The 21427-nt window shown below is 50.9% G+C and overlaps 1 protein-coding gene across 2 annotated transcripts in view; it reads right to left on the bottom strand.

Annotated features, from left to right (window-relative positions):
* The window catches only part of SREBF1 (sterol regulatory element binding transcription factor 1), a 54414-nt gene that overhangs the window by 21109 nt on the left and 11878 nt on the right, over nt 1–21427 (bottom strand). Inside the window, exons 1-8 of one of the 2 annotated variants that reach the window (XM_015427664.1) lie at nt 19522–19564; nt 13391–13774; nt 4979–5142; nt 4752–4880; nt 3414–3629; nt 3160–3274; nt 2589–2779; nt 1553–1757 (exon numbers count right to left, since the gene is read on the bottom strand). In XM_015427664.1, the coding sequence (XP_015283150.1) occupies nt 1553–1757; nt 2589–2779; nt 3160–3274; nt 3414–3629; nt 4752–4880; nt 4979–5142; nt 13391–13772 (1402 nt within the window). In that variant the 5' untranslated portion in view covers nt 13773–13774; nt 19522–19564. Of the gene's footprint in view, nt 1–1552; nt 1758–2588; nt 2780–3159; nt 3275–3413; nt 3630–4751; nt 4881–4978; nt 5143–13390; nt 13775–19521; nt 19565–21427 lie in introns of those variants that run through there. The other variant, XM_015427663.1, reaches the window with a different exon arrangement.

Raw genomic sequence — 21427 nt, 5'->3', positions numbered from 1 at the left:
CCAGCCTTGCAGCTCCACTGCTGAGCCCCATGAGGGGCCCGGCGGTGGACCTGCAAGGCCGGCGGGAGTGCAAGGAAGCCCCGCGAAGGCCCTCCCTGGCCCCAGGCAGGCAGGGGTGGGGAGAGGCAGGGAGGAAGCAACTTACCCTCCCTCTTCTCCTGCCTGCTCCTGGCTGAATGAGGTCCGGAAGCGGGGCGGCCGGAAGCAGGGGGCGGGGCTTCGTCATGTGCCCCGCCCCCGTACCTCACCCGGGGGAACTGCGATCCCCCACGATTCCCCCAAAATGACCTCTGGCTCTTACGCTGAGAAAGTTTGGCCGCCCCTGGTCTAGGGCACTGCTAGTCCAGCCCTCGTTGAGGTAACCCAAATGCTGCAACCCCTAGGCAGTGTCCAAGTTCATAAAAGGCTTGCACAGTATAGGCAGTTTATCCCTCGTGCGGAGGGTGCAGTGCAGGATCCCGAACACACGCCCTTGACCTCAACGATCCCACACTGTCCCTCTCCAAAGACCTCTTCAAGGGGTTCCTTCCAAGATAATATCCTCACAGAATCAACATGAACACTGCAAGGCCACCGCATGGCATGGTTTTTTTAATGTCTGTTTTGCAGGCCTTGTCCAGGACAGCTGACACCTCCTCGCCAGCATTGCACTGTTTTGTTCACACAGCACAGAATTGCCTTCCAAGACTTTTATTCTGGGGAGCTGAAATGGTATCAGGAGGCGGGATGGTTCGGTAACTAGGAGGAGGAAACCAGACACAGACACTTCCCTTTCAACAGTGGGGCGGCATCATGTTACACAGCAGGAAGAGGACATTTCTCAACTCTTCCCTGCTTCCCCGGGTGAGAAACTCTCCCGTATACGCATACATGGACCCCCTCCCTGATACACTACATTTTAGACATTAGCTCAGATTTCCTAGTGTGAAACAGATCTGCAGGGGCAGAATACGAGGAGGACATTCAAAAAAAGGCACTCACACACCTGCTGTCTGAAAGTAGCCCTGTGTGAACATCTCATTCCAGGTCCTACCCGCCAGGGGTCATTTCCTGCGGGAGCGCACAGGAGCGGAGCTCCGGCAGTAAGGAGCCCAGGGGGCGGGCGCATGCAACAAGCCCCGCCTCCTGCTCCCAGCAGCCCTCAGTTGGGCCATGAGGAGCAAGAAGCAGCAAGATAAGTTGCAGAGCCCCCCCCCCCCCGGCCCGCCTTCAGGTACAAGCTCTCCCTCCTCTGCAAGGGCAGATCTGCGCGTCCCCGTCCCCCCAGCTAGCAATCCAAAACAGTCCAGTGGAGCCTGAGTGGTGGGCGTTGCCTTCTGACCCACTTTCGGTGATGTCAGGGGTGTGTGGCATATGCAAATCAGTTATGCTAATAAGTTATGCTAATGAGCTCCTGCACCTCTTTTTCTACGAAATGGCCCCTGCTACCCGCCCCCAAACAGGAAGCAAAGCAATGTGTCTGCGGGCAGAGAGTGATTGAGCTCGAGTCCATTGGGGACGACCCCAGCTCCCCTCCCCGGGACCCCCCCATTGATCCCACCCCACAACTCACCTCTAGGCTCATTCTCAGACTTCATACTGCGCCCAGGGCCACTCGGACTAGCAACCTCTGAGGGGCCGGCAGAACTTGACCCTCCCAAGATGGATGACAGAGGGTTGAATGAGAGGCAGAGGAAGACAAAGGCGCACAGAGCCATGCGGGACCGGTCCAGCATCCCCAGACTGCCAGCGGAGAGCGTCTGAGCCTCTACCTTCACCTGCAAATCATCAGACAACAACAGACAGGGTTGAGATTGAGAGACAATTCCATGCACTCAGGACTAGAGAAAACAGGTGCAGAGAATTACGAAACAGGATGGCACCCTCACAGGTAAATCATACCATCCTCACTGGTAGTTAAATGATTAGTAAGAATAAAATTTAAATTTAGATAAACAATTAAGACAATATTAAGGATTTGACTGTGATTCACTTTTAGCACAGAAGTTTCTTCAACTGTTAAAGATGTAATTTCCTTTATCGTTTATAGATTATCGCTAACCTTAGGAAAGTTCTTGTAAATAAGAAGAAGGATAGATGAAGTAGTTGTGAAATTGTAATGAGAAGATATGCATGCAGAATGCGAAACTGGAATTTTTAATATTTCTGTATTTTTCTTTTCTACACCCCTTTCCCCTCTCCCCTTTTCTGTATATAAAATAATTAAAATTTGCAAAAAAAGGAAAAAGGAAAATTCTTGTTTACTCTTTAAAGAGAGAATCTATCTCAAAATGTTTTAATGTCTGTTTCTATATTTGAAATATGTAATATATTTGGTAACATGTCTGGTTTTTGTACGTAACAACTCATATTATTTGACAAACCTGATGAATTAATATTTCGCCCTTCCTCCTTTCCCTTCCGTATCCCACCTTTTTTTTGAGAAAGGAATAATATTTAAAAATAATAATACCCCCCTTCATGCGCTAAATTGCTTAGCAGCCATCTTGTTCTTCTTCTTGCCTACCCGCAGACCTTGTTATCTTCCCCTGGGGTATACCCCAGTCTTGAGATTTACCCCTCCACTTCCTCCCTACCCAAATTCCCACCTTGGCCTCTTCACAGAACGGGCTGTCGGGCTCCGAGTCACTTCCGCTCGTCCCGCTAAGTGAAAGGGGGCTGCTGTATGAGGGGGAGCCAGCGTCCGACGGGGGCGGTGTCATGGTATCCATCAGTTTCACCCCTTCTGCAGGGTCTTCCACATTCCTGCCACATGTGGCTACCAGGTCCTTCAGGGACTCTGTGAAAGCGGGAGAGAACAGCAAGTTGGTGAAATAACAGTCTTCCTCTCCACAGCTAGAATCCGCATCGCCACGAAGCCAAACGCAATGGAAGCAGAGGCAAGGCCGATTTTACTTTTGACTCCGGACTGCCTTGTTCCCAGCAGGGCTATACCACTTCTGTTGGTCACCCGGCAAACGGAGTGTCAGGATTCTTAACAGACTGCACAGCTAGGAACCAGAACACCATAAAGAATGGTCCCCGGGTCTCCCGGAAAGGCGCTCAGCTGGATGCTGTTGCCAGGCAACCCGGTGCTAGGCCGAAAACCTCCCATGATGCTCTCTGGTTCCGAAGCTGCGTCTCTGAAGGGAAAATGGGCCCAGGGAGTGGGAAACTCACTGTTATTCTGGGCAGCCATTTTGAGGGCCATGTTCTCTGTTTTCAGCTTCTGGTTGGCCTGCTTCAAGAAACGGATGTGGTCGATCGCCTTCCGCAAAATGGCCGACTTGTTCAGCTGCCAAAGGATAGCATGGTGAAAGGCACCTGGTGAAAGACTCAGGCAATCCCCCTTGTACCCCTCATCAGCACAGCAAGGCATTTTGCCGCACACCCTGGCAGAAACAAACGAGAGCGGCGCAACACTATTGGCCTACCTTGGCATCCGTGCCCATCACCAGATCCTTCAGCTCTGCGATCTTGTCGTTGATGGACGAGCGGTAACGTTTTTCGATGGCGTTATGCGCTGTGCGTTTCTCACCTTTGCCCTGGTTCGCCAGGGGCTTCCCGGCGGTCAGGCGGTTAATGGGCAGCTTATCCGTGTCCACCATCAATGGCACGGTTGCCAGGATGGCGCCGCCACTCACTAGCGTCTGAAAGACAGAAAAGACCTCTTTGCCTTTCTGGGGTCTGCTACACTACTGGGCCCTGTCCATAGACTTCGAACCTCTCTTTGAAACCACATAAGGACATCAGAAGAGCCTTGCTGGATCAGACCAGTGAGGGTCCATCTAGTCCAGCATCCTGTTTCACACAGGGGCCAACTAGTTCCTCTGGATGGCTGACAACAGGGTATAGAGGCTGAGGCCTTCCCCTGATGTTGCCCCCTGGCTATGGGATTCAGAGTATTAGTGCCTCTGAATGTTGAGTTTCCTCTGTCACCATGGCTAGTCGCCATTGATAGACTTATCTTCCATGAATCTATCTAATCCACTTTTAAAGCGGTTTATTCCTGTGGCCACTACATCTTCTGGCAGCGAATCCCACATTTTAATCACAAGGACTAGAATCTTAGGGAAGAGGAAAAAAGAGGTGACTTACGAGCGACAAGATATGCCAGTATTGGGATAATATTGACAGGCAGGAATTTGCAAAAGCTCAACAGAACTTCAGACAGAAAAAAAAAATATGAAAATAAAGATTGTTGGTTTCTTAGCCAACACCAACTGCTAGATTGGGGCAGACAGCACACACATCCAACTGTCTGCAAAGTAAGCGTTCCTTAAATAGAAAGGCAGAATATAAACTTTCTAAATAAAAATCAAAAAGCAAAACAAGTAATCTCTAAACTGCCTTTCCTGGCATTTTCTTTATTTCACTTGTACACTGCCCAAGAGAGCCAGTGTGGAATAGTGGTTAGAATGTCAAACTGGGATCTGGGAGACCCAGGTTCGAATCCTGACTCTGCCATGGGAGTCCCCTGGGTGACCTTGAGCCAATCACAGTCTCACAGCCTAACCTACTTCACAGGGTTGTTGTGAGGACCAAATGGAGGCGGGGAGAATGACGCAAACCGCTTGTGGTGCCCGTTGCAGAGAAAAGCAGAGTATAAATATCTACCCATATAAGTAAACTACTGCTTCGGTGAGCTGAATCAGAATGAGGAAGGTATTCGGTTGAACGGGTTAAAAGACCCCCCCCCCGAATCCCAAGCTGCAGGGATTTATATGGTAAGGGGGGGGGACTGAGAAATCTCAAAGGAGGCGGGCACCCACCGGCATCTGCAGCGGTGTGGACTGCACAGCTGTTGTGGTGGCCAGTGTTGTGATGCCCGAAGTCTTGACCCCGGAGACCGCCGTCAGAAGCAGAGAGTCGGCTTTGATGAAGTGGGGCTGCAGTAGAACCTGCGGGGGGGGAGGGAAGAGGGTGTTCAAGGGTCCCACTTCAGCCTGTTGAGTCTCACCTGCAAGTGAGTGGATCCTACCCTACAGCTACTGCTCACCGGCACTTGTTGGATCTGAGACGAGATGACCTGGGGAGTGCTGGGCGCCAGAAACTGCTGAGGCATGATGCTCTGGACCGGAGCCTGCTGCACCGCTGGCGGGGGCTGCTGGGATGTGACCGGGGGGCTCGAGAGGGGCGGAGGAGGCCCTGCTGGCTGAGGAGCTGCAAGAGAGAGAATATTCGCCCATTCAGAAAGCAAAAGAGAGAACATTCGTCCATTCAGAATGCGAAACAAAGAATATTCGCCCATTCGATAACGTGAAAGAATATGCGCCCGTTCAAGACACAGAAGAATACTCACATATTCAATACGCAAGATCCACACTTGTTCTTAGCCTTGGGTTCCAGCTTGGGCTCCTGATGCATCCCCTGCCCACCCCCCACCCCCATCATGGCAATCACAGAAAACCCTCACATTCTTCGCAAAATGCAGGAAGGTTGATGCACAGTTCAAAATTCGCCATCCTGCTCAGCCACAAAGCAATTCTGAAACCGGGCAGAAGCAAAGCCTATCTACTGAGAGCCAGTTCGGTGTAGTGGTTAAGTGCGCGGACTCCAATCTGTGAGTACTGGGTTTGATTCCCCACTCCTCCACTTGCACCTGCTGGATGACCTTGGGCAAGCCATAGTTCTGGGCACAGCTGTCCTTGAAAAAGAGCAGTTTCTGTCAGAGCTCTCTCAGCCCCGCCTACCTCACAGGGTGTCTGTCGTGGGGAGGGGAAGGGGAAGGAGTTTGTAAGCCGCTCTGAGACTCAGTTGGGTAGTGAAGGGCGGGGGATAAATCCAATCTCTTCTTCTTCTTCTACTTGCAAACCTGCATGAAGCTGTCTTATAGACCGATTCAGGGGGGTAGCCATGTTGGACAGAAGCAACAGAACAAAGTTCAACTCCAGTGGCAAGACCAGCAAAGTTTTATTCACAATATAAACTTTCGTGTGCACGCACACCGTACGAGAAAGCGTATACCTTGAATCAAACTTTGTTGGTCTTAAAGGTGCCACTGGACTCAAACTTTGTCCAGCAGTCTTATAGAATCAGACTCTTGGTCTTTCAAGGTCACCCTTGAATCCTCTGACTGGCAGCAGCTTTCTGGGGTCTCAGGCAGTGAACTTTCTTATCACGCAATTTGGGGGACTGACCCTGGGACCTTCCGCATGCCAAGCAGATGCTCTGCCACTGAGCCACGCCCCCAGCCTGTTTTTTGCATATCAGAAACCAGATCTGCCTTTGTTTACAATCACCATTCTATTTTTCTGCACTCCCCCAAAAGTAGGAGATACGCAGAAATGCGGTTTAAAGTGGCAGACGGGAGGGGCTGTGGCTCACTGGCAGAGCATCCGCTTAGCACAGAGAAGGTCCCAAGTTCAATCCCAAGTATCTCCCGTTAAAAGGATCAGGTAGGAAGTGATGGGAAAGACCTCAGCCTGAGACCCTGGAGGGTCGTCAAGAGGGGCCGTGGCTCAGTGGAAGAGCCTCTGCTTGGCGTGCAGAAGGTCCCAGGTTCAATCCCTGGCATCTCCAGTTAAACAGGACCAGGCAGGAGGTGATGGGAAAGACCCCGCCTGAGACTCTGGAGAGCTGTAAAGAGGGGCTGTGGCTCAGTGGTGGAGCCTCTGCTTGGCATGCAGAAGGTCCCAGGTTCAGTCCCCGGAATCTCCAGTTAAAAGGATCAGGTAGGAAGTGATGGGAAAGACCTCAGCCTGAGACCCTGGAGGGTATCGTCAAGAGAAGCTGTGGCTCAGTGGAAGAGCCTCTGCTTGGCGTGCAGAAGGTCCCAGGTTCAATCCCCAGCATCTCCAGTTAAAAAATACCAGGCAGGAGGTGATGGAAAAGACCTCCGCCTGAGACCCTGGAGAGCTGTCAAGAGGGGCTGTGGCTCAGTGGAAGAGCCTCTGCTTGGCACGCAGAAGGTCCCAGGTTCAGTCCCCGGCATCTCCAGTTAAAAAATACCAGGCAGGAGGTGATGGAAAAGACCTCCACCTGAGACCCTGGAGAGCTGTCAAGAGGGGCTGTGGCTCAGTGGAAGAGCCTCTGCTTGGCGTGCAGAAGGTCCCAGGTTCAATCCCCAGCATCTCCAGTTAAAAAATACCAGGCAGGAGGTGATGGGAAAGACCTCCGCCTGAGACCCTGGAGAGCTGCTGCCAGTCTGAGTAGACAATACTGACTTTGATGGACCCAAGGTCTGGTTCAGTAAAAGGCAGCTTCATGTGGTCAAAACAGCTGTAGGATTTAAACAGCATTACTTCCAGGTCCATAGCTATGATGGGCTTTTGGGGTGCTCCGCCCCCTTTCTTAAAAGCACAGCCCCACAAGAATTTCTCCTGGAAATGCTTTTTTCCGATCATCTTTAAACATTTTTAAAGGCAGGCGCTTCTTTAAGTAGAGTGGGGTGCTGTAGTTGACTGATTCCCGCACTGAGCAGGGGGGTTGGAGTAGGTGACCTCTAGGATCCCTTCTAAGTCTGTGTCAAGAAACTGGTCTCCTTTCAGTGAGTTTTTCTGCCCAAGTGTGAGCTTTCTTGACTAGAGGAGTCATTCCCCGCCACCTGCCGGCTTGTTCTCAGACTTGTTGCCTAGGTTGGCAGAAGTGATTAACTTGCGGCAGCTGAGAACTGTCGTCTCAAGTGGTTGACAGCTTGCAATTTAGAGATCTATCCTGGTCACAGCTTTCCATGGGCTAAATGGTTAAGAACACCTATGTAGGACAGAGAGCTTGAGAAGACTCAGAGAGAGAAGAGATTGCCTCAAAGCTCTCTTCTACCCTGGCCAAACCCAGATAAGTATTCCCAGTGCCACGCCTACCATCTACCAGAAAATTTATCCCCCCCCCCCTTTCTCAGCCTGCTGTTGTCACACACTGGGGCTAAGATCTGCAGAAGCATCTACACTTGCTTTATTTATTTATTTATTGGATTTATATCCCGCCCTCCCCGCAAGCGGACTCAGGGCAGCTCACAATCATCAGCACCACGTGCCAAGATAAAACAGTTAAAAACAAGATAAAACAGTTATACAATTAACTTAGATGCAGTTGATACCAAAAAGTGCTCGTAGTGATATTCATTCTTCATTCAGTTAGCGATGGCATGCAAACAGAAGTCATACTAGGGCCCCTGTCGTAACGATATTTCGGCCTCCCGCAATGCTGTATCTCAGTCTCCTGAAGGGCCAACCTACCACCACGCAGTTGGTGACATCAGTGGTGGGCGGTGTTGGGGATGGGCGGTGGGCGGCTCCTAGTTGAAGGTCTGGCGGAAGAGCTCCGTCTTGCAGGCCCTGTGGAAGTGTCCTAGGTCCCGCAGGGCCCTGATCTCCTCCAGGAGCTCATTCCAGCAGGTAGGAGCCGCAAAAAGCCCTGGCCCTAGTAGCAGCTAGCCTGGCATCTCTAGGGCCTGGGATAGTTAGACGGTTTTTTGACCCCAATCGAAGTGCTCTCTGTGGTCTGTATGGGGAAAGGCAGTCCCTCAGGTACGTAAAGGTAAGTACCAGCACCTTGAAGTGAATGATTTTTAAAAGCTTGATTTCCACAGTAGCTGAGTCATAATCCTCAGAATTTTGGCTTTTCTGTCTGCACTTTCAGCCCCACCAGAAAAAAAATTGCCCCGCAATCCAAAAAATCCTAATGACCCGATTACTTCCCCTCTTTCCTGTACTTTCTCTCTGCAACCCTGGCAACAAACCTGCCCTGGTTAAAGGGCTGTCCGAGATAGGCACCACCCCAGATAGGGCTCCCAAGTCCTACCGGGACCCCACCCCGGCGTGCACGTCAGCCGGATGTGACGTGATGATGCCGGGCATGCTGGGGGCGGGGCCACAGCCATCTGAGGGGAAAACTATGTTTTCCCCTCAGATAGCTGTGGCCCCGCCTCCAGCATGCCCGGCGTCAGCACGTCACATCCGGCTGACGTGCATGCTTTGCGCCGCCAAGAAAAACGCACTTGGCAACCCTAACCCCAGATGTGAGTGGTATATACCAACTGGGAAAATGTGCCACAAACTCAGGGTATCTCTTCAGAGGGTAGCCGTGCTGGATTCAAGTCCAGGACCACCGTACAGACCAACAAGATTTTCGGGGTATGAACTTCTGAAAGTCAAAGAAGGAGAAGAGTAGGTTTTCAGACCCTGCTTTTCTCTCCCCTGAGGAGTCTCAAAGCGGCTTACAATCACCTTCCCTTCCTCTCCCCACAACAGGCACCTTTTGAGGTCGGCGGGGCTGAGAGAGCTCTGACAGAAACTGCTCTTGAGAGAACAGCTCTGAGAGAGCTTGTGACTGACCCAAAGTCACACCAGCAGCAGCATGTGGAGGAGTAGGGAATCAAATCCGGTTCTCTCAAACTAGAGTCCATGCTCTTAACCACTACACCAAGAAGAAGAGGAGGAGGAGGAGGAGAAGGAGGATGTACACCCCACCCTTCACTCGGAGTCTCAGAGCTGTTTACAGTCTCCTTCTCCTCCTCTCCCCACAACAGACACCCTGTGAGGTAGGTGGGGCTGAGAGAGCTCTGAGAGAACTGCTCTCGAGAGAACGGCTCTGAGAGAGCTTGTGACTGACCCAAAGTCACACCAGCAGATCTCCATTCCGACTTGTATCTGACGAAGCGAGCTTTGATTCTCAAAACCTCATACCTCGAAAATCTTGCTCACCTTTAAGGTGCTACTGGACTTGAATCTAGGGTGTCATTTGAGTAGATAGCAGGTGCTCAGTAAGACCGGCCCAAGTCTTGGAACGTTTGAGAATAAATTAAGAACAGACGCCTGTAAGCAAATCAATTTATACAGAGGATCCCCCATACTCTTCCTGTGCATCAAAGATGAAGTACCAAGCTACATTATTGGTGGGGTCGTGAGAAAATTAAACTTTTCTGCGGGGAAAATACTGCTTCAAATTGAGCGTATAACAGGATACATTGTACCTAATCGCCCGGGAATTCTTTCACTAAGCTTTTGGGAAGACTCCAATATCCCTAATATACGGAAAGACTTGTTTTTTATTTTTCTGGCACCTGCAAAAATCTTTACTGGCTTCCAAATGGAAGGACAAAGACCTCCCCACAATTCATAACTGGTACAGAAAGATTTGGGACTTCTTTATTAACCAGAAAATTTCTGATCATATAAGAAGCTCGGAGAACATTTTGGATTACGTTCTGCCTAATAACAACTGAGATTGTGTTACTCCATCTTGTTACAACTTTATAGCGCTGCTTTGAAATAACCTTGTCATACCATTTGTAATAGGTTCTGCACGTAGACATAGGCTTTGTAATTCTTCTGTTTTTTCACCATGTATTTCACTTCTCTCATTGTTATATTGCTGTTATTTTTGTTCCTTTACTTTTAATGTTGATTAGTATTATTGTTGGGCCGCGGTGGCTCAGAGGTTAAGACACTGAGCTGCAGACCGGAAGGTCTGTAGCTCGGCAGTTCGAGACCCGAGTGCCGTGTGATGGAGTGAGCCCCCATCTCTGGTCCCCGCTCCTGCCAACCTAGCAATTCGAAAGCAAGAAATTGCAAGTAGATAAATAGGTGCTGCTTCGGTGGGAAGGTAACAGCATTCTGTGCACCTTGGTGTTTAGTCGTGCCCAGGGGTCATTTTGTAGAAAAAGAGGTGCAGGAGCTCATTAGCATAACTTATTAGCATAACTTATTTGCATATGCCACACCCCCTGACATCACCGGAAGTGTGTCAGAAGGCAACACCCACTGCTCAGGCTCCACTGGACTGTGTTGGATTGCTAGCTATGGAGGGGGGAATGTGCAGATCTGCCCTCACAGAGGAGGGAGAGCTCGTACCTGAATAAAACTTGATCTTAAAGGTGCCACTGGACTGTTTTGGAATCCTAGGTATGGGGGGGACGCGCAGATCTGCCCTCACAGAGGAGGGAGAGCTTGTACCTGAAAGCAAACCGGGGGGGGGGGCTCTGCAAATTACCTGGTTGCTTCTTGCTCCTCATAGCCCCACTGAGGGTTGCTGGGAGCAGGGGGTGGGGCATGTTGCATGTGCCCGCCCCCTGGGCTCCTTGCTGCCGGAGCTCCGCTCCTGAGCGCTCCCGCAGGAAATGACCCCTGGTCGTGCTGGCCACATGACCACGGAAATGTCTTCAGACAGCACTGGCTCTTCGGCTTGGAAACAGAGATGACCCTAGAGTCGGATTCAACTGGCTTTCGAGCAAGGGAAAACTTTACCTTTAGTATTATCGTTCCATGTGGTTTATTGAAAATTTAAAATAAAGACTTTTTTAAAAAAAAAGGTGAGGGACAACCAGGCCGGAGGTTCTGCGTTCCAGTTTATCAGCCTGTCCTCCCACTGGATCTGTAAATGCCATTTATCATGCAATAATTTGGCAAGACTCAATGCAACGACTGATAAAATGGCATCCACTGGTTCTCTTTATCCTGCCTTTCTACCGAACAGCTCTGGGCAGTCTCCACGGTTCCCCACTTCTCATTCTGCCCTCACAACAACCTTGTGAGGTAGGTTAGGCAGAGGGGGAGAGCGATGGGCCAATGGTTGTGGTTGAATGGTGATGTGAAGCTGGGGACTTCCAACCATGGAGGCAGCATGGCGTAGCAGTTAGAGTGTCGGACTCGGATCGGACCTGCCATGGAAGCTCACTGGGTAACCTTGGGTCAGTCACAAACATTCTCAGCCTCTATCTCAAAGGGTTGTTGTGAGAATAAAATGGAGGGAAGGGTCTGGGAGAGCCAGGTTCGAATCTGTACTCTGTCACGGAAGCTCACTGGGTGACTGTGGGCTAGCCCCTCTCAGAGCAACCTAAGAACGCAAGAGAAGCCATGGTAGATTAGGCCAATGCCCATCCAGTCCAACATTCTGTGTCACCCAGTGGCCAAAACTCTGTTGCCATCAGGAGGTGGCTAGCTCTCCCCTTCACTGACAGCTTTCAAGAAAAGACTGGACGAATATTTATCAGAGATGCTTTAGGCTGGTCCTGCATTGGGCAGGGGGTTGGACTAGATGGTCTCTATGACCCCTTCCAACTCTATGATTCCATGATTCTATGAGGTCCACCAGTGGGGCCGGAACTCCAGAAGCCCTCCCACTCTTGCCCCTCAAGCACCAGGAAGACAGAGCATCTCTGCCCCTAAGAGAAGCCCTGTTGGATCAGGCCAGTGGCCCATCAAGTCCAACACTCTGTGTCACACAGTGGCCAAAACCCAGGGGCCATCAGGACGTCCACCAGCAGGGCCAGAACTCCAGAAGCCCTCCCACCTTAGCCCCCCCAGCACCAAGAATGCAGAGCATCACTACCTCAAAGGGCTGTTGTGAGGGTAAAATGGAGGACAGGAGAATGGTGTAAGCTGCATGTCTGAAGACTTTGTCTCAGAAAAGCTCGTCCAGGAATAAACGCTGCGAGTCTTTAAAGGGCTGCTGTCCTTTGGTTTTGTTTCACTTGCACCCAATGCTCCCTCTAAGCTATGGAGTCTTGTGAGCAAAAGTTCTACTTTGTGAGCTACTGGCATTAAAGTTGTGAGTGATTTGGCTGCTGCATAAATTAGTTTGCTCTGGAGCAGTGTTCCCTCTAAGCTGAGTTAGTGTGCAGCTCACAGTTTTTTAGCCTCTGGCTCACACATTTTTGTCTTCACTCAGGAAGGAGGGCTCCAGAGCGAACTAATTTATGCAGCAGCCAAATTGCTCACTCACAACTTTAATGCCAGTAGCTCACAAAGTAGGATTTTTGCTCACAATACTCCAGAGCTTAGAGGGAGCACTGCTCTGGAGCCCCATCCTTCCTGAGCTAAGGCAGAAATGTGTGAGGTGGAGGCTAAAAAACTGTGACCTATCTCACACTAACTATGGTTGGAAGGAGAGCTTGAAGTGGTCTTTAGATAGATGGAATGACTATTTATACGAATATATCCAGTCAGATATATTGGAATGTATTAAACAAGATAAGGCATGGGATGGAAAGATGAAGGAGATAAAAAAGAAATGGTCTATATACTTTCAATGGGTAAATAATGGAGAAGCCAACTCCGTTATACTTGGAAAAATGGAAAAAATGTGCTCATGGTTAAAAATTTAATTTGTAGCTATGTGATGGCCACCTTGTGGGGGGTGGCATATAAAAGGGGGGGGGAAATGTATCATAAGAGAATTGGGATTATATTGCAATGTAATAATTTATGATGCAAATAAAAAATTTTTTTAAAAAAAGCTATCTCACACTAACTCAGCTTAGAGGGAACACTGCTCTCACCATTGTACCACACTGCCTCACCACGGTTCCTACAAATCAGGTTGTAGGTTCCCCCCCCCCCTTCCCATCTACCCATCCTGACCCTCTCTCATGTCAGCCCCCAAGCTGCTCACAAGCAAACTCCTCAGACCTTCTGTTACTGCAGCCGGCCCGACCCCCGATGACACCAGGCCCCGATTCTCGGATCCTCACCAGGAATACCATTCTGGCTTGGGAAGCCCATCAGCGCCTGCGATGAGAACTGGGCCTGCGGCGCCGGAACAAAACTCTGAGTCGTCCTCCTGCCCAACGGCATCTGGGTTGGCGGCTGATTGACGGTCGCGGCCGCCGTCTCTTCCTTGACGTCCATGGGGGTCGGGTTCACGCCGGCACTGCTCGGCGGCAAGGCCTGAAAACTCGTTTGGGATGGAGCCGGAAGAGGGAAGAGATTGGAGGCGGACGGGTTGCTCGTCCCCAGGTAGCTGCCGAACAAACTGGATCCGTGCGGATTGGGATCCGGAGACGCATTCCCGCCGAACGGAGCATCAAACAGACTGGGGAAATCGCTGTCTTCCGTGTTGATCAACTGGAGCATGTCTGCGAAAACACAGAGAAAAGGAAGGTGCGCATGTGAGCTCTTGCGCATCAGGGATCTTTTTCTGTAGCTCGGGGGGGGGGGTTCCCCGACATTTTTTGAACCTGCAAGCAACTTTGGAATTCTGACACTGGGGTGATGGGCCACCTGTTCAAAATGGCTGCAGAAGGATGCGGGGCCAATACGCAGAAGAAGCCCACATCACAGGGGAGAGGAGGTGTAATTTTAAAAATACACGGGGAAAGAGGATTGCGAGAGACTAAAACAAACAGTGTGGCGGTTCCAGCTGCTGCTGAAACATTATTTTAATCACTGGTTGTTGTAGATTTTCCGGGCTGTGTGGCCGTGGTCTTGGCATTGTAGGACCTGACGTTTCGCCAGCAGCTGTGACTGGCATCCTCAGAGGTATAAGATAAATACAGACACGACCCAGTCAGAAAATAAGTATAAAGACAACAGTCGTGAGAGCCTGACCCACAAATCAAGCAGTCACCAAGACTTGCAAAGAAAAAGCTTCCTATGTATAATCTAAAGCACTACAACATCATTCATAAATGATAAGAAAATCCTTGCGCATAGGTACATAATCAACGTCGTCTCCGGATTATATAACAACGTTTCAATAATGGATCTTCCTCGGGAGATAATAGAGTAGTACAAAAGCTCTCTGTATTCATGAAGTGCTTGACAACAAGTCATAAGGAATACTACAGTCAAATAGGACGCTGATAAATGTTCAGGCTCAAATATGCTGCCAAGCTTCTAAACGGATCCCGGGCGTCTCCCTCCGTCAGAGGGATATTTCTAATCAGGCGAAAAGCTGTAATTCTGGGGGATCCGCAGGTCCCACCTGGAGGCTGGCACCCCCGTATCTGAGCCACGCCACAGCAGCAGATCCTAACTCCTACTTGCTGGGATCAGTTCCAGAACTTTCGTCATTCTACAGCCAAGTCCTTGGCCTTGGAAAAAGTGGAATCAAAGATACAGAGAAGGGAATTCAGACCAGAGGGGCACCCTTGAGGCCCAGGCACTTACTGTGTTCTGGGAATCAACCTCTTCATCTAATGCTTGAAGGGCCGGAGGCATTCTTGGTAATTTGATAGGCGCTTGGGAAAGGAACTGTGGCATCTGTTGCTGGCAGAAAATGGGTGGCTCAGCAGCAGAGCGTGTTTTGTGCACGCAGCAGGTCTGGGGTTCTATCTTTGGCAGCTCCCATTACAGGGTTTCTGGTGCCAGTTCTGGAAAAACCCTCTGCCCAAGTGCCGGGAGAGGCCCTGCTGGCTAGAGCAGAACATACGGAGCTAGGCTCCGGTGCACTGCAGCACAGCTTCCTACACATCTGCCGACGCTTCTTCCACCAAGGACTGCTCCTGTTTCGTCCCCCCGTTTCACAACCGGGCGATCACGTGGCAAATAGATGCCCGTCTGGGCTGAGACTCAAAAGCAACTTTCTGCCAGAGCCAGGGAGCGTCCCTTGGGCATCACCCCGGGGCCTAGAAACTAAGGAAAGTGGCAGACGTATCCTCACGACCCCAGCGACTGCGGGGAAACAACCGGCTTCCACCTGCCTCCAACCCGCAGCGAGACTGAAATCAGAAGTCATTTTGTAGAAAAAGAGGTGCAGGAGCTCATTAGCATAACTCATTAGCATAACTTATTTGCATATGCCACACCCCCTGACATCACCGGAAGTGTGTCAGAAGGCAACCCCCACCGCTCAGGCTCCACTGGACTGTTTTGGATTGCTAGCTATTGGGGGGGGGGGAATGTGCAGATCTGTCCTCACAGAGGAGGGAGAGCTTGTATCTGGATGCCACTGGACTTTTTTGGACCGGGGGGCTGGGGGGGGGGCTCTGCAACTTACCTGGCTGCTTCTTGCTCTGACTGAGGGCTGCTGGGAGCAGGGGGTGGGGCTTGTTGCACGTGCCCGCCCCCTGGGCTCGTTACTGCCGGAGCTCCACTCCTGTGCGCTCCTGCAGGAAATGACCCCTGACTGAAATTAAGATTCTGTTCCTGCCCTGATCGGGATAGCCCAGGCAAGCTCGGTCTTGTCAAATCTCGGAAGCTAAGCAGGGTTGACTCTGGCAAGTATTTGGATGGGAGACCTCCAAGGCATACCAGCAGTTGGGAGGCGGGGGCGGGCTTTACTCAGCCACCTCCTTGAATATCCTCCAGGCCCCCAGTAGGGGTCAGTCACCAGAGGTCAACGTTTTGTTTTGTTTTAATTTTTATTAAATGTTATTTCACTTCACAGTATTACATAAAAAGAAGAGGACTCAATGCGAAACGATACAATGCAGAATTCAAAGAATCAAAACGTGAAACATACAGTACTCAGCAGATGCCACAAATGTTACGGCAAACCTAAGAATTGCAATCATTCTTCTAACTCATTTAGTACTTAAAAATATTACCTCCCATACTCATGTTCCTCTCATGTACTCTTGTTCGGCGATATCCTAAAGTTAATCTTAATGAGGTTGACGTGACTTCCAGGTGTGCGCGCAATCACACACACACACATACCCTCATACACACATACACACACTCACACACATGCACATATCGGGGGGGAAGGAAAGGTTCTGTCTGGGACGCGCGCAGGATCGAGCCCCAGCAGAGCAGATCAAATCAAGGAAATATAAATAACGGTGCAGAAATTATCCATGTGGCAGAATTCAGCTTTATGCGCTATAGGGGAGAGACACAAGCTCAGTGAACACAACACACAGCCTTACAGTGTTGATGCAAATTTGCTTTTCTGGCAACCTTTGAGGGCCAAGAAGATGCTCGGAAAACAGGTCCCTCAATGCTCCAAAAGAATCCAGAACCTCCTGTGGAGCTCTGTCAGTATTTGCAAAACAACTAGAGACCAGACACAGAAGAAGAGAGAAGAAGAGGTTGGATTTATGCCACACCCTTCACTACCCAAAGGAGTCTCAGAGCGGCTTACAGTCTCCTTTCCCTTCCCCTCCCCACAACAGACACCCCGTGAGGTAGGTGGGGCTGAGAGAGCTCTGAGAGAAACTGCTCTTGACAGAACAGCTCTGAGAGAACTTGTAACTGACCCAAGGTCACGCCAGCAGCTGCATGTGGAGGAGTGGGGAATCAACCCCGGTCCTCCCAGATTAGAGTCCGCCACTCCTAACCACTACACCAAACCTAGGAGACCAACAAGTTTTTAAGGGTATGAGCGCTGGAGAGTCAAAGCTCCCTCCCTGGATCAGTATTTGCAGAGACGCACAGCTGGGAGCTGGATTGCAACCCAAGGATTCCAGGCTGGATTACATTTTAGGATACATTCCCTCTCGGCAGCAACTTTGAGTTCTTCCATATGGTCCCCACCAGACCCAGAACTACTTAGAACCAGTCTGGTGTAGTGGTTAGGAGCGCCGACTCTAATCTGGGAGAACCGGGTTTGATTCCCCACTCTTCCTCCACTTGCAGCTGCCGGTGTGACCTTGGGGTAGTCACAAGTTCTCTCAGAGCTGTTCTCTCCTGCGCAGTCCTCGAAAGAGCTCTCTCAGCCCCGCCTGCCTCACAGGGTGTCTGTTGTGGGGAGGGAAAGGGATTGTCAGCCGCTCGGAGACTCCTTCAGATAGTGAAGAGGAGAGAGAGAGAGGAGAGATTGGATTTATACCCCACCCTTCACTACCCGAAGGAGTCTCAGAGCAGCTTACAAATTCCTTTCCTCCCCACAACAGACACCCTGTGAGATATGTGGGGCTGAGAGAGCTCTGACAGAAACTGCTCTTTTTCAAGAACAGCTCTGATAGAACTATGGCTTGCCCAAGGTCACCCAGCCATGTGCAAGTGGAGGAGTGGGGAATCAAACCCGGTTCTCCCAGATTAGAGTCCGTGCTCCTAACCACTACACCAGACTGGCTCTACTACACCAAAGATACCACGGGTAAGTGGGGAAGGGGGTGGGAACAAACAGGAGGGACAAAGGGGGAACAAATTTGGGGTTCCTCTTTTGTGCACGTCCCCATGTGACCCCTCTCGCCTGAGCTTGACGTGTATATCCCGTGGCAACTGTATGTAAGCAAAGCTCCCACTTGACCGGACTTCTGAACAATCCTCCTGCCATCTGGTGGGTCCCTCCCATCCGTTCCCCAAAAGTCAGCACTGTCCAAACGGAATTAACACGACCGCGCGGGCGGGGGGGGGGGACAGGGAAAGTTTCCAAAGCCGTCAACAAGACGGCTCAACGGTGCCGCTTTGCAAATCGCTCCCCTTTGGATCACTTTGGAGAAGGAGAAGAAGAAGAAGAGCCGGTTTTATACCCCACCCTTCGCTACCAGAGCGGCTTACAAAGCCTTTCCCTTCCTCTCCCCACAATGTGGAGCTGTGTGCATACACCTGAAAGTTCATACCTTGAATAAACCTTTATTGGTCTTAAAGGTGCCCCTGGACTCTAAAATTTGTTCTCCCGACAACAGACATCCTGTGAGCAATGCTCCCTCTAAGCCACGGGGTCCTGTGAGCAAAAATTCTACTTTGTGAGCGACCGGCATTAAAGCTGTGAGCGAGCGATTTGGCTACTGCATCAGTTAGCTTGCTCTGGAGCCATCCCATCCTGAGCGGAGACAAAAATGTGCAAGCTGGAGGCTAAAACACTGTGAGCTAGCTCACACCAACTCAGCTTAGAGAGAACACTGCCTGCGAGGCAGCTGGGGCTGAGAGTGCTCTGAGAGAACTGTGAATGGCCCGAGGCCACCCAGCTGGCTGCATGTGGAGAAGGCGTGGGGAACCAAACCACCACTCTGAACCACTACACTACAGCTGGTTCTCATGAACCTCAGCAAGCCAAATCCTGTTCAAGTTCCTGTTCAGATCTGGTTCTTCCACAGTCCCCCCCCCCAAAAGAAGAAGAATAGGAGATTGGATTTATACCCCGCCCTTCACTACCCAAAGGTGTCTCAGAGCAGCTTAGAAACTCCTTTTCCTTCCCCTCCCCATAACAGGCACCCTGTGAGGTAGGCGGGGCTGAGAGAGCTCTGACAGAAACGGCTCTTTTTCGAGAACAGCTCTTATCAGAACTATGGCTTGCCCAAGGTCATCCAGCAGCTGCGAGCGGAGGAGTGGGGAATCAAACCCGGTTCTCCCAGATTAGAGTCTGCGCACTTAAGCAGAAGAAGAAGAGTTGGATTTATACCCCGCCCTTCACTACCCAAAGGTGTCTCAGAGCAGCTTAGAAACTCCTTTTCCTTCCCCTCCCCATAACAGGCACCCTGTGAGGTAGGCGGGGCTGAGAGAGCTCTGACAGATACGGCTCTTTTTCAAGAACAGCTCTGACAGAACTATGGCTTGCCCAAGGTCACCCAGCCAGGTGCAAGTGGAGGAGTGGGGAATCAAACCCGGTTCTCCCAGATTAGAGCCCGCGCACTTAAGAAGAAGAAGAAAAGAGATTGGATTGATACCCCGCCCTTCACTACCCAAAGGTGTCTCAGAGCGGCTTACAAAATCCTTTTCCTCCCCCTCCCCACAACAGACACCCTGTGAGGTAGGTGGGGCTGAGAGAGCTCTGACAGAAACTGCTCTTTTTCAAGAACAGCTCTTATCAGAACTACAACTTGCCCAAGGTCACCCAGCAGCTGCAAGCAGAGGACTGGAGGAGTGGGGAATCAAACCCGGTTCTCCCAGATTAGAGTCCCCGCACTTAACTACGACACCAAACCACTACACCAAAAGGATCTACTCTTGTGCAGAAAGGGGGCGCCCAAGCTCATAGCCCGGCCTAACTCACCAGGAACACTTGGTAATCCACCAGTGAGAACGGATGCACGTCTAAGGAGGGAAAGACAGAGAGAAGCAAAGGCAGAGGGAATTAAGAAAACATGCCCCCTCTGAGAGGGAGGGGGAAAGGGGGGGGATACCTTCGAAAGTGCAATCCATCCTGGCTGGCCCCCAAAGTGCCCTGGCAGAGAAGCGAGGCCGGCCCCCCCAGGGCCCTGGCCAGCAATGTGCAAGTGAGAACTTCTCCCGCTTGTGAAAAAGGGTGCAACTTGGGACTGGAGAGAGATGGGATCTCTATATATATATATTTATTTGCAAAGAACTGCACTCTCTCTCTCTCTCTTGTTGGCCAGACTCTCTCTTCCTCCTCCTCCTCCCCCCCTGGAATGAGGGAGGAATTGTGAATCACGGATTTAGCATGAGGTGATGCCTCCTGGCCAATCAGGGCCCGGCCGGGCTCTCCACCAGCCAGACGCACAGGCCTTTCCGAGCTGCAGCCTCCAAGGTGAATGGCACCCGGGGTTACTGCCGGGCAGCCCGGATTAACCCCTCCCCGGCCGGAGCGCAGGCGGGAGGGGATACTCGAGGTCAGCGGCCGGTTCGCCAGGTGCTTTTGGAAAGGGGCAGGTATGCAAGATGGGAAAGGCCGCAGTTTCTTCCCGGGGTGCTTTCTAGCTCTCCCTGGATATATATTTTTGGTTCTTTTCACAACTGGCACAGCCTCTGGGTCGGGTTGCCAACGTCCAGGCAGTGCCTGGAGATCACCCAGAATTGCAAATGATCTCAGAGCAGCAGGGATCGGTTCCTCTGGAGAGAATAGCTACTTGGGAAGGTGGACTGGGTGGCATTGCACCCCACCGAGGGCCTTCCCCTGGCCAAACTATGCCCTCCCCAGCCTCCACCCCTCCAAATCTCCAGGAATTTCCCATACCCAGAGTTGGAAATTCTACCTCCAACCAGTGTTCCCGCTAAGCTGAGTTAGTGTGAGCTAGCTCACAGGGTTTTTTTAGCCTCCGGCTCACACACTTTTGTTTTTGCCCAGGAAGGATGGCTCCAGAGCAAACTGATTTATGCAGCAGCCAAACTAATCTATGCAGTAGCCTCTAAGCTGAGTCAGTGTGAGCTAGCTCACAGGTTTTTTTAGCCTCCAGCTCACAGATTTTTGTCTTCGCTCAGGAAGGATGGCTCCAGAGCAAACTAATTGATGCAGGAGCCAAATCGCTTGCTCACAACTTTAATGCCAGTAGCTCACAAAGTAGGATTTTTGGCCACTGTGGGATACAGAGTGTTGGACTGGATGGGCCTTTGGCCTGATCCAACATTGGCATCTCTTATGTTCTTATGTTTATGTTCACACAGCTCAGAGGGAGCATTGCCGCCAATACAGATCAAGATGGGTAGCCGTGTTCGTCCGTAGCAGTAGAAAAGAGCAAGAGTCTAATTCTAGGTTTAGCAGGTCCCTCCTGGCCGCTGGCAAGAGACGGGGTGGGTGGGTTAGAGTTGCCAGATACAGGTAGAGAAACCCCTGGAGATTTGGGAATGGAACCAGGGGGACACAGGGACTTCAGTGGGGTACAATGCCACAGAGTCCCCGCTCCGAAGTATGAATTTCTTTCCTAGGGGAGCTGATCTCTGTAGTCTGGAGATGAGCTGTAATTCTGGTAGATCCCCAGGTCCCCCCTGGAGGCTGGTATCCCTAGTCCAGGAGCACCTTAAAGACTAACCAAATTTGTGGCAAGGTATGAGCTTTCCTGAGTCAGTGCTCACTTCTTTAGATACCAAAGAGCCAGAGTCCAGTAGAACCTTAAAGACTAACCAAATCTGTGGCTTGGTAGGATTTTTCCTGAGTCACTGCTCACTTCTTCAGATACCAAAGAGCCAGAGTCCAGGATCACCTTAAAGCCTAACCAAATTTG

This window comes from Gekko japonicus, unplaced genomic scaffold (assembly GCF_001447785.1).
Source record: "Gekko japonicus isolate JY-2015 unplaced genomic scaffold, Gekko_japonicus_V1.1 scaffold136, whole genome shotgun sequence".
NCBI lineage: Eukaryota > Metazoa > Chordata > Lepidosauria > Squamata > Gekkonidae > Gekko > Gekko japonicus.
This window is presented reverse-complemented; position numbering and strand designations above follow the sequence as displayed.